At 38.4% G+C, this 13,259-nt stretch overlaps 1 protein-coding gene across 1 annotated transcript in view; it reads left to right on the top strand.

Annotated features, from left to right (window-relative positions):
- rasgrf1 (Ras protein specific guanine nucleotide releasing factor 1) overlaps positions 1 to 13,259 on the top strand; it is a 43,375-nt gene that overhangs the window by 17,853 nt on the left and 12,263 nt on the right. The window contains exons 6-15 of the mRNA XM_082182463.1: positions 708 to 787; positions 931 to 1,124; positions 1,555 to 1,664; positions 2,780 to 2,898; positions 3,433 to 3,593; positions 5,474 to 5,537; positions 5,785 to 5,927; positions 6,065 to 6,147; positions 7,114 to 7,362; positions 12,044 to 12,414. Coding sequence (XP_082038589.1) covers positions 708 to 787; positions 931 to 1,124; positions 1,555 to 1,664; positions 2,780 to 2,898; positions 3,433 to 3,593; positions 5,474 to 5,537; positions 5,785 to 5,927; positions 6,065 to 6,147; positions 7,114 to 7,362; positions 12,044 to 12,414 — 1,574 coding nt within the window. The remainder of the gene's footprint in view (positions 1 to 707; positions 788 to 930; positions 1,125 to 1,554; positions 1,665 to 2,779; positions 2,899 to 3,432; positions 3,594 to 5,473; positions 5,538 to 5,784; positions 5,928 to 6,064; positions 6,148 to 7,113; positions 7,363 to 12,043; positions 12,415 to 13,259) is intronic.

The raw sequence follows: 13,259 nt of genomic DNA on the forward strand, positions 1-13,259 counted from the left end.
GTTAGCAATGGTTACCTCCAGAGAAAGACTTGCAGCCATCGTCGCTTTGCATGAAAATGGCGTCACATGCAAGGGAATTGCTGCAAAGAATATTGCACCTGAAAGAACCATTCACCAGATCATCAAGAACTTCTAGGAGAGAGGTTCAACTGCAGTGAGGAAGGCTTCAGGACATCACAGAGTGCAAAAGCAACTGCATTTTCCAGCATGATAGAGCACCATGCCACAAAACAAGAGTAATAATAAAGTGGCTCTGAGATATTTACATTGAAATGTTGTATCCGTGGCCAGACAACTCCCTGGATCTTAATCCCATAGAGAACCTGTGTCAGTCCTCATAAGGCAAGTGGACAAGCAGAAGCCCTCAAATTGTGATCAACTCTGAGCGCTAATAAGAAAAGAATGAATTGCCATCAGTCGGGTTATGAAGAAGAAGGGTCAACACTGTAAATATGACTCTTTGCATGTATTGAATGTTTTGGCATTAAAAGCCTTTAAAACGTATGACATTTTTTCAGTTTACCATTAAAAAGTGAAAACAAAATCTGAAATCTGAATAAAAAGTTATGTCACTACCAATACCTTTGGCCACGGCTGTATACTGTATGTCTGAAGCTGATATTTAAACCAAACATAAACAAAAAGTCTTCTTAACTATGAAAAAGATTGAACAATGAAATGCTTACATGTGCTGTTTATTTCTGCAGTGAAACCATAATGTTTCTGCATCAGATATTCTACCAAGGGTTGAAAGCTCGAATAGCAAGCTGGCCAACATTAGTCTTGGGTGAGTGCACTGCCAGAGCGGTTGGCAACCAACAACAAAGAACATTTTGTAGACTACACATATTGCAAGCTAGCTTTTGTAAAAGGTTCTGCAGACCTGAGACCCCAATCACACTGATTTTGATCTTCCTCCCTGTCCTTCAGCCGACCTATTTGACATCCTGTTGCCCATGCTCAACATCTACCAGGAGTTTGTGCGTAATCACCAGTACAGTTTGCAGATCTTGGCCCACTGCAAGCAGAACCGAGACTTCGACAAGCTGCTTAAACAGTATGAAGCCAAGCCTGACTGTGAAGAACGCACGCTGGAGACGTTCCTCACATACCCAATGTTCCAGGTGACCATAATCTTCCATTCACGCTCTTATTTGTTCTAGTTATCATGCTATAAATCACAAGCTCTAATAGAGTACTGCGCTTGGCAGGTCCTCGTGTGCTTTTTTTACTCCCTTAAAGTAGGGTTCTGTAGTGTATTTTGGTCTATAATGGCTTTTTTCTTGTACTGTAAGCAGTTTTCATTTGGTCTAGCCTAGCAAGGTCAACTTTGGGCTTTGCAGCGTTGGTAATAAATGTGCTGATGAGTGATAGCGGTCCCCTCTAAGCCTCTTCTGCAAGAATACAGTGCACACGGTTATTAAAGTTTTGTTTGGATTTCCATGCTTGCACATGACTAAGTGTGCATATGAGTGTTTTTGCAGCAGAAGGCAGAAAAAAAAAAGGAAAACTTCCTTCCTGTCTGACATTATGACTTGTGCTTTTGTCTGGCAGATTCCTCGTTACATACTGACCCTCCACGAGCTGTTAGCGCATACACCGCATGAGCATGTGGAGAGAAACAGCTTGGATTACGCCAAGTCAAAGCTGGAGGAGCTTTCCAGGTACAGTGCATCAAATTGTGCCTCCAGCACACCCATGCATGACCATGTGTCAACATCTCTACATCATTCCTTACTACTCGCAGGTCGTAAAAATCAACTGCTATATCTTAAGTGAAGAGTGTAATTTCTGCAACACCATTAGCATCGACTGGAACTACAGTCGGATTGTTTGCGTGGCCCGGCTGGGCTGAATATAATACAAAGGCGCCAGTTTGAAACAGGACTACAGTATTTGTCTGTCAGAAAAGATTTTCGCAATTATATTTGGTGCTGCAGAAATTGCATACTTCACTTTTAAGTACCACACACTTTTAAGTATCAAGTGATCTATCGACGACACGCAAATTAAAAAACTCAGACGTAGCCGGATAATTTCCATAATGACCAACACAATCCAATAAGAGCAACGCAGATTTGTGTCTGGTTTAAGACATGCTTTTTTTTGGCTGGTAAATAATGGCGCAACCAGTAGATTGATGAGTACAAACCTTAGTAAATCACCTTGCATGATTAATTTACATACTCTACTCGCAAAAATAACCGTCCACGCCTTTTCAGCACTAGTTTTTCTCTGTGTGTCTTTAGTAAATCCTGACAGTAGTTTTTTTTAAAGAGGGTTTGCGCTGGTGCAAGCTGTCAGTAAATCTGGCCCTTAGTGTCTTAAATGGAAATAAATAAATGGAAATAGCACAGATTTATTAAATTTACCAACTAGTGTTTTTGCTAGTATTATCTAATAATAAAAATAATAATTCATTACATTTATATTGTGCTTTTCGCAGCACTCAAAGCCCTTTACATAGAACATCTCCTCAACCTAAAATTCTAAATGAAGTCTAAAATTAATTTGTGGCCATTTTTATTTGATTTTAGTTAGCCATTAAGTGTTTAAAATATATGAATATAATATGTTTTAAAATATGTAATATTCAAATTAATAAAATGTTATGAAAATAGTGAAAATGTATTAGTGTTATATATGTAAAGGATAATCCATAGCTAGGTGTGAATTACACTATTTTAATGCATGACGTGAAGGCAAAGATCACGACACATAACTGTTCTTTGCCTCCTCATAACTACCAAACGAACTAAAATTCGATGTACCTCCACAGAATCATGCACGATGAGGTGAGCGAGACGGAGAACATTAGGAAGAACCTCGCTATCGAGCGTATGATCGTGGAGGGCTGTGAGATTCTCTTAGACACCAGCCAGACCTTTGTCAGACAAGGTGAACTCCCAACACACACACACACACACACACACACACATAAATCGTGCTCTGCAGAAAGGGGCCACTGATCCCTGATAAGAAGACGGTTGGATTCTCCTTTCCTTCTGTTCTTTTCTGCAAACTGTCACTCTTGTCACCTCTTATTGTCAAGCCCCCCACCTCCCTCTTCTCCCCTTCCCACTCCAAGGCTTTTCTAGGCTGCCCTCTTTTCCCTGCCAGCACAAAGCGAAGCGTTAACTCAAAGGATTGGGTGCCCTAAACCTGCTAGTCTGCGTAGAGCACAGTGTGTTCAAAGACCAGACCAACTCTTTCATTTCCAAGTGTAATCACTCTTTTACCAGTGAAACCTGCCGTTGAGCCCAGGATCGGAAATGTCACTGATACGCTGCAGGATAAGAAGACACGAGGAAACTGAGAAGAATCTGAGAAGAACATATGTCAATCCAGTCTTTCCCCTTGTGCTGGCTAAGTATTTGTCTGCTCTTCGTTTCCTTGCTTTACCTGCAGCGCTAACGCATGCATGTTTTTCAGGATCTCTGATACAAGTGCCCATCAGTGAGAAGGGCAAGATCACCCGTGGCCGACTGGGCTCTCTGTCTCTAAAGAAGGAGGGAGAGAGGCAGTGTTTCCTCTTCTCCAAACATCTGATCATCTGCACTAGAGGCTCTGGAGGAAAACTACACCTCACCAAGGTGAAGCCTCGTGCACTACGTACACATTCTCAAAAGGGCTTTTCACACTTGAAATAGTTAACACAGGGTCACGGAATCCTGGGTTATCTTTCCTCACGTTTCACACTGTACATTCCTAAACCCTGCGTTAATGTTCTCTGCGGTGTCAGTGTCATTGATTGGACGAACGCAGCACACAACCTGTTTACATAAAGGCTCTGGCATTGCGCATACTCGTATTATATAATGCCAAACTGCACTGTCAAGTGTCCAGAATGGACTTTCGAGCTATAATGGTAAGAGTTAAATGGTCTCCTCTTCTCTTGAATTGAGAGGTTTTCTTAAATCACCATTTAACATTTTCCCCCTCAAATGCTGAATGTGAATATGAGGCATGCCATAGTTTGTACAAGTTTGGCAATGAAATGCAAAAGAAGTGCTAACCTTGTTTCATAACCCCAGGTAAAAAGTGGCCCTAACCCTGTGTGAAACATTTCTCTACTCTGGGTTAAAAGAATGATGATAACCTGGGGTTAAACTCAGTGTGAAAAGCCTTAAAGGGATAGTTCACCCAAAAATGAAAATTCTGTCATCATTTACTCACCCTCAAGTTGTTCCAAACCTGTATGAGTTTCTTTCTTCTGTTGAACACAAAAGAAGATATTTGTAAGAATGTCGGTACCAGACAGTAGACAGTAGCCATTGACTTCCGTAGTATTTTTTCCTACTTTGGAAGTCAGTGGGGTCCATCAACTGTCTGGTTACCGACATTTTTACAAATATCTTCTTTTGTGTTCAACAGAAGAAAGAAACTCATACAGGTTTGGAACAACATGAGGGTGAGTAAATTATGACAGAATTTTCATTTTTGGGTGAAAAGTACATATCAGGCTGAGATATAAGTATAAATGTACATGTATAAAGATATATATATATATATATGGTAGGACAGTTTTGACACAGATTTGTCATTATGTTTTCATTCTTTTTTTTTTTACTTTTGTTAGATTTGTTAGATTTTCAGTTCACTTGATTATGCAAAATATAATATAATAATAACAAATTATTATTATACTTTTTTTTTAATTATTAATTACTGTCACAATCCTCAGTCACCAGACCAGTCACCTCACACTACATTTCCCATAATCCCTCTTGGCTCACACCTGCACACACTCATCTAATCATCACACCTGTTCGCATTCATTTCATCATCTCTGTGTATTTAGTTCCTCTGTTTTCAGTCTTTGGTTGTCAGTTGTTGTTTGTGTATGCTATGTTATGCACACTGTTATGCCTGTATGCCTTTTTATTTTATTAAATCATCTTTATATTTGTATCCAGTCTTCATCCGTCTTCTTCATCCTCATCCTGTAACATATACCAGCAAATTATCAACTTTTAAAATGTAACCTTTTTTTTAAAATATTTTCCTTCATTTGATCTATACACCATGTACTTTATGGTATCACATTAAAACTGCTGTCACAACCTAGCAGATTTGCTCAGTGTAATGTAAAACGTGAAATCTACTTTCTACTATTTATAGTGCCAATTAATGCAGAAAATGTTGTTTTTCAAAACAGAACAACAAAAAAACAGAACAAATATATAAATATTATTTACATAATTCCTTAATTTCTAAGAGGTTCATTTTTAAATGAATCGAGCCACTTGTTAAACCAGTAAAATGTTATGTTGTTCCCGGAAAATGGTGATTACCACCTTCAGCTGACTGTAATTTTACCACATTCAATAATCCAGTTTTGTTCCTGGTCTTTGGGGAAATTAAAGAAGATCACAGTAGATTTTTACAGTAATCACTGTTTTAGTACAGCTGCTATTGATTATTGGATAGATTCTCAGAGCATGTCTGACTGTTGCTTGTCTCTGGATGGCAGAACGGAGTGATGTCGCTCATCGACTGCACACTGATAGAGGAACCAGAGGGCACCGATGAGGAGTGTACGTATCAAAACTCTTGATTTATTTATAACAACCCTTAAATATCTGCAATAAGAAAGTCAAATAAAACAATAGATCTGTGTTTTTGCCACAGATAATATAGACATCTCTATTACCCACTTTTGAGAGGCATCAGTCGCCACTGATACTGGCATGTTATTGAAGTAGATCCGACCGCAAATCTAATCACAACAGACCTCCACTAGATTTATTTCAGAGGATCGCTATGTTTTCTCTTTCTCTTCAGCCAAGTCAGACAAGAGCGGTCAGGACATGGAGCACCTGGATTTTAAGATTGTGGTGGAGCCCAAAGACAGCCAGTCCTTCACCATCATCCTGGTGGCCTCCTCGCGGCAAGAGAAGTCAGCCTGGACCAGTGACATCAGCCAGGCATGTCTGCTCACATCAGATAGCACTGAGTGATCCACACAGCCCTGGGCAAGACCTTCGCCTCTTACTCACCTCCTGTGCTTCAAATACTGTCTTTATGCTCTTTTTCTCTCTCTCTTTCTCACTCTGTACTACAGTGCATAGATAATATTCGTTGTAATGGGCTGATGATGAATGCCTTTGAGGAGAACTCTAAAGTCACTGTGCCACAGATGATCAAGTAAGCACTTACACTGGATGTTACTATGCTATTCCAATGCAGAAATATTTCTGCATAAAGAATATTGGCCTGGTTTTTATTCACCGTCATCAATCAGCTTATTTTATTTGCACTTGACACATTTAGTGAGGCTTAATATATGAGCATGTTCCACCTTTACCAGGCTGCACACAACATTATAAAATTACAAAAGATTTTTGCTAGTGGTATATATATATATATATACTTTAAAATACTTTATAATTGCATTTTAAAAATCAGCATTATATCTGCCTTAGGCCAACCCTGCTCTGTACATATTTGTATGTGTATACAGTGTGTAATATACATATGTGTGTAAAAATATGTAATTGCAATCATAGCAAATATTGCTATTAAGACATTTATTTATTTGCATTACATTAAAATATATATTTAATTGTTTAACTTATTTCATTCTACTTGCTCAGTTAATATATATATATATATATATATATATATATATATATATCAGTATATCACTAAAGACCTGTCTTTCTAAGCCATATATATATATATATATTTAATTGTTTAACTTATTTCATTCTACTTGCTCAGTTAAATATATATATATCAGTATATCACTAAAGACCTGTCTTTTTAAGCCATATATATATATAATTGTTTAACTTATTTCATTCTACTTGCTCAGTTAAATATATATATCAGTATATCACTAAAGACCTGTCTTTTTAAGCCATATATATATATATATATTTAATTGTTTAACTTATTTCATTCTATTTGCTCAGTTAAATATATATATATATATATATATATATATCAGTATATCACTAAAGACCTGTCTTTTTTAAGCCATATATATATATTTGATGAGTTTTCAAGTGTTGCTGTTTTTTTTTTTCTTTCAATAAAGATTATAAAAAACATAAAGTTATTATTTGTAAATGTGTAAATCACATCTGATTTCCTGTGTCACATGTTTAGGTCTGATGCCAGTCTGTACTGTGATGATGTGGACATCCGCTTTAGTAAGATGATGAACTCGTGCAAAGTGTTGCAGATCCGCTACGCCAGTGTGGAACGCCTGCTGGAGAGGTTGACCGACCTGCGCTTCCTCTCCATCGACTTCCTCAACACCTTCCTGCACTCCTACCGCGTGTTCACCAGCGCAGAAGTAGTCCTTGACAAACTCATCACCATATACAAGAGGCCCATCAGCGCCATACCAGCCCGGTGAGCCACAGAACTGGGTTTTTTTTGGGAATACAGAAGAAGAGATCACAGAGGTTATTGTGGTAAATGGGGAGTGTGATTATCTTAGCCCACACAGAGATGTCAAATGAAAACTGCTCTCATGCACATAGCAGGGCATGGCAATAGTGTTGTTTTCAGCACAGAATACTGATTAAGTTGAGCTTAAAAACCTAATATTTATATGGCCGGTGTCATAGACAAGGAATAAGTCTAGTCCCTGACTAAAATGCATGTTTGAGCTGTTTTAACTGAAAGCAACTCGCACTGACATATCTTAAAATATGTCAGTGTCGTTGTTTTGTCTCAAGATGCACCAGTTATTACTTTTTTCGAAGGCACTTTAATAAAAGTTACTTAAATGTCCTAATTGAACTATGGGCTAATCCTGGCTTAATCTAAAGTCAGGTGCACACTGTGCGATTTATAATAGTCCTTTACGATTGTTGCCCTTTCAGACTGTACGAGCATGTGTACGAACACTGTAAGATCTCAGTTGTCAGTAATGTCAGACTGTACGGCAGTCAAGACGTTCAGTGATGTGAGCTGCATTACACGCGGGATTGAAATGGTGGCTACAAAGAAATCTCTAACGTTAATTTAGGTCATGGCTTGTCTTGAAAAACGAAGACAATTTGACAGTCGTCATAGGAGAAGACACTGCAAGACCGTCAGTCAAATCTTCTGACACTGCCAGAATTTCATTGGAGGTAAAATTTGATCGTAACGGTCATTAATCGGCTGTCAATGAACATGTCAAACTTATAATCAAAGACTTCAGATTTTAGCCTAGGATCAGAGGAATCTTTTAGGATTTGCAAAATTTGTCTCAGACGGCCAAATCACGCACAGTGTGCACCCGGCTTAAGCTTTGTCTATGAAACCCGGCCATAATGTTAGAATAAAGCCGACTGACTAAAGCGGCATGGCATTTGATAAAAGTTTAAGACAACTAGTCAACTAATCAGTCCCAAGGAAGCCCTTTATAATTAGGCTGATTTTGGGTTATGTTTAGATCATGTTTACGGCATTCTTGCTTAGTGAGTTTACTCATTAAAAAAGGCTGAAAAATGTTTAGATCATGTTCACTCATATTTTTGTTATAGTTCTAGTTTACATTAATTATGTTGTCTAATGGGGACTACCATTTTTAGATCACATGATTGCATTTTTTTTTTTTTTTTTGATGACTGAAAACATTTGCAAAGCTTCCAAGATAACTGCCTTATTGGCCAGCACAACATAAATACAAAATTGCGGACTGCACCATTAAAAACATATTGTGATGCTCAAAAAGCAGCCCAATGCAATGGGCAAAGACATCAGTTTGAATGTGTTTGGCTGTATTACTAGTGCTTTAAAAGGGTTGTATTTAAAGACACAGCTTTTACAAAAGGTGTTATACAGTATGCTAATTAAAGCATCAGCACTAAATATATCCAAACTAAAAAATACACTAACATTTAAAAGTTTGAGGTTGGTACAATTTTTTTATGTTTTTTAAAGAAGTCGCTTATGCTTACAAAGGCTGTGTTTACAGTACTTGATTAAAAAAATTTAACAAATATTATTTAAATGTTTTCTATTCTAATATATTTTAAGATGTAATTTATTCCTATGATGGCAAAGCTGAATTTTCAGCATCATTACTCCAGTCTTCAGTGTCACATGATCCTTCAGAAATCATTCTAATATGCTGATTTCGTGCTCAAGAAACATTGCTTATTATCATCAATGCTGGAAACAGTAAGTGCTACTTAATATTTTTGTGGAAGACAATAGACAGCAGAGCACATGGCACATAGAAGCAAATAAAACAAAGCCATGTGCTCACAGAAAACGACACAAACACAAGAGCTCTCACCGACGGCGTGTCCACACAAAACATGACAACATGAAAGCATGCGGCTAATGAAAAGGCGCGTGCTACACCGAACAAGACAACACAAAAGCAGACGTGATAAACATGTGCTACACAAAACATGGAGCATGAATGTCCCAACCCCGGCACTGAACTGCAACAAAACTAGACAGGAGTGGCGGGACCACGATCCGCACATACAACAAAAGCACGCGGACGATAGAGAACACGGCCCGAGCGAACTCGAAGCCGCACGCTCACTCAAAGACAAGACGGTACATTAGTGACAGAAACCATGATGCTTATTTCAAGATTATTTGAAGAATAAAAATGTCTGCATTTATTTGAAATAGAAATCTATTGTAACATTACAAATTGTGTTTACTGTCACTGATCAATTTAATGCATCCTTGCTGAATAATTTCTTTACAACAACAAAAAAAAATTTTCAACAGTAATGTGTATATAAGAAAAGTCTACAAAAAGTAATCACCCTGACTATTTGGGTTATTGGAGGAGAACCGTTTCCGTTTCCAGCATGGAAGGCTAGCGCGCTAAAGATCGCAACCTTTAGCTTCACTCGCTAGCGTGCCTCTTGAGGCCAGGGGAGTGAGGTTTACCTGTCCTGCGCTGCTCTTTACTAGCTGGCATTGTTACATATATCCAGTAAATGCACATGCAGGAAGGCATCTGTTCAGCAGTGGGCCTTTACTTTGCCGGGTGTGTGTTCTCGTGTGAGAGAGAATGAGCAGAATTTTTTTTTATCGGTGAGACCGGAGAGAGGTCACACCAGTGTTTGTCACCCTATAGTGAGAGCGAGCGAGCGTCTGCGTGCGTATGGGATAAAACGAGATAAAAGAGAGCGAGATGGAGAGAAAGCCAAAGGGGAAGGGAGTGAGATGTGCCGGAGTTGCTAAAGGCTTGCGAGAGGTCACACTAATGTGTGTCGCCCCGCTCGATGTATGTGTGTGTTCTGCTGGAAACGGCAGTAATTGGGCCCTGCTTCATCGCCCCGCAAGCCTGCCTGACTGAAGCGTCTCAGCGGGGCTCTTGTCGCCATCACCTTAGCAACCGGCCACTCTGCTGCAGGACCCCACCCTCCACCCGTGCCGCATCTGCGAGATCAAATATTTAGTGTGCACGTTTTGCAGCCTCTCTCTCTCTCTCTCTCTAGCGCGCGCACGCTTTATTTTGGTCTCTCTGTCTTGCTTTCTGCGTCTCCTCCTCCTGTTGGCTCCGGAGACGGAGATCCAGGCACATGGGTACGAGCCGGGGACCTCCCACACACCCACTCTCCCCTGGGCAGACTGCATGGCCTCCCCCGCTCAGCTGCCCTGCCTCAGCTTCAGCGCTCACCCAGACTGTCATAAGAGGGGTTATTTCTGTGCAGGCATGACGTGTAGGGGTGGCTCGATGTGTGGGAAAGCTTCTCTGCAACGCTCTCCATCCTTATAGAGAGATGTGAAGAGTAGGCTGTTTATGCTCCGCAGAGACGCTTTTCTCTGTCAGCGCATACACCCTGAGCACACCACGCGGCATTGGGAAGCCATTATCCGCTAAATCATGAGCTGCAACGAGAGGCTAATACGTAACTGTTGTTTTTTTTTGTAGGCTTGTGATGTGCCCATGGTGGTTTTCTGAATCTGTGCTTGTTTAAAGGTGAAACATGTCATTTCTGGGACTGTAGTGACATTAAACTGAAAATAAGGAATGTTTTCATACAGGTTCTCATTGGTCAGTTAGACAGTTATCCCAGCCCCCAAACTAAAAGCATTGAATGAGCCTCAAATAAACAGCTCTGCGAGGTTCATTTATAATGAATAATAATTCACTCAACCAATCATCTGAGCAAATCATTTATGTTTATTTATTTTATTATAATTCTACGTTTTTTTTAAATATATTTTACTGTTATTATTTAATGAATGTTTTATTTCAGGGAATTGCTTATAGTTGTCTCTCTGCACATTATACTGGGAAATGAGAAAGTATTTTAGCATTGAAAAAATTACTTGCGCTACTGTTCAAAAGTTTGGGGTCGGTAGGATCTCTTATGCTAATAACCAAGAGTGAATTTATTTGGCCAGAAAATACAGTAAAAACATTTATAATGTGAAATATTATTAGAATTTAAAATAACTTTTCTATTTTAATATATTTTAAATGGCTGTGATGCCAGCCAGTATATGTAAATGAACAATGTTTACTTGTTCTCTGAACGAGAAATCTTGAATTCTGGCATCTGGGAACAATACAAGTCAACACCATTGTGACTAAAAGTTTGCTAAGAGAAGTATTTCCTACTAAAGCAAGGTGGTATTTGACTCTGGTAATCGTATCTATAACAGACTGGTGGGAGTGGCATTGGACGGCAACATGCCCAGTGCATTATGGGTATTGATGTTTTTCTACCTTCTGTATTTGGCTAAAAAAAGGACTTTCTACTGTATAGGCAGCCAAATTATATTGAAAGCCCATTTTGCCGTACCCATTTAATGTTGAAAACAGTTGTGCTGCTTAATATTCTTGTGGAAACTGTGATACTGTTTTACTGACATAAAATACTGACAGCATTTAGTTGAAATAGAATTATTTAGTAACATTACAAATGTCTTTACTATGACTTTTGATCAGTTTAACTTGAATAAAAGTATTAATCTCTTTTAAAAAAATTATAATTTAATTAAAATTTCTTATACTGTATGAAATCACATGTCCGTGTGTGTGACACCCTCAAGAGGTTTAAATCAAGACAACATGATCACTAAATCAACCCTCCCTTCTGCTCTTTTTGACACCTAGATCCCTGGAGCTGTTTTTCGCGAGCAGCCAGAACAACAAGCTCCTCTACGGAGAGCCTCCTAAGTCGCCCCGTGCCAGCCGCAAGTTCTCCTCCCCGCCCCCGCTGGCCATCACCAAAACCTCGTCCCCCAACCGGCGCCGCAAACTGTCCCTCAACATCCCCATCATCACCGGTGGGAAGGCTCTGGACCTGGCGGCCCTTAGCTGTTCCCCCAATGGCTATGCAAGCATGTACTCATCCATGTCCCCTTTCAGCAAGACCACTCTGGACATCAACAAGCTCTACGTGTCCAGCCCCGTCTCCAGCAAGATTCCCGACGAGAGCGAGGGCAAGACGGACAAGACTGATGAGGTTTCTCCGTGCAAACAGGGTGAGGTCATACTGCAAAATACCAATAAAAAATGTGGTAACATTTCGGTAACACTTTAGTTTAGGGTCCAATTCTCTCTATTAACTAGTTGCTCATTAGCATGTATATTAATAGGATATTGGCTGTTTATTAGTACTTATAAACCACATATTAGTGCCTTATTCTGCATGACCATATTCTGCATCCTTTAATCCTAACCCATACTTAAACTGAACTACCTTACTCACTATTAATAAGCAGTAATTAGGAGTTTATTGAAGCAAAAGTCATAGTCGATAGTGAGAATTGTACCCTAATCTAAAGTGTGACTAAAATTTTAATTTCTCGACACTAATTTCTATAACACAACACAAACTAATAACACAGTGCTTTATTTAAAAAATGTATATCCATATTATTATTATTATTATATTATAATCCATACCATCATTATTATATTATTAATAATAATATATCAGATAAAAAAAGTATTTTTAAAATATTGTTTAATTAAATTTTTACAAGTAAAAAAAAAGAAAAAAAAAGGTTGTTGTACTCATTGTTGTAGTTTGATAAAAATATCAAACAAACCTAATTATAGCAATGGCATGTACCCTTGCATCATTTTAGTATCATTGATATATAAAAATTAATTATAATAGTTTTTGTTAATATTTTCAATACGATATTTTGTATTTTTTGTTTCCATTTTCATAGTAATTTTGTGTGTTTTTGTCATTTTTACTAGTTTTTCTTTCTTTTTTAAAATATGTCTATGTAGTATTTTTTATCACATTTTAGTTTTAGGTATTTTATTACTCAAATTTAAATTAAAGTTGCCTTGTCAACTAGCTGAAAATTATTTA

Source organism: Leuciscus leuciscus (assembly GCF_965113295.1).
Source record: "Leuciscus leuciscus genome assembly, chromosome: 10".
In the NCBI taxonomy this organism is placed as follows: domain Eukaryota; kingdom Metazoa; phylum Chordata; class Actinopteri; order Cypriniformes; family Leuciscidae; genus Leuciscus; species Leuciscus leuciscus.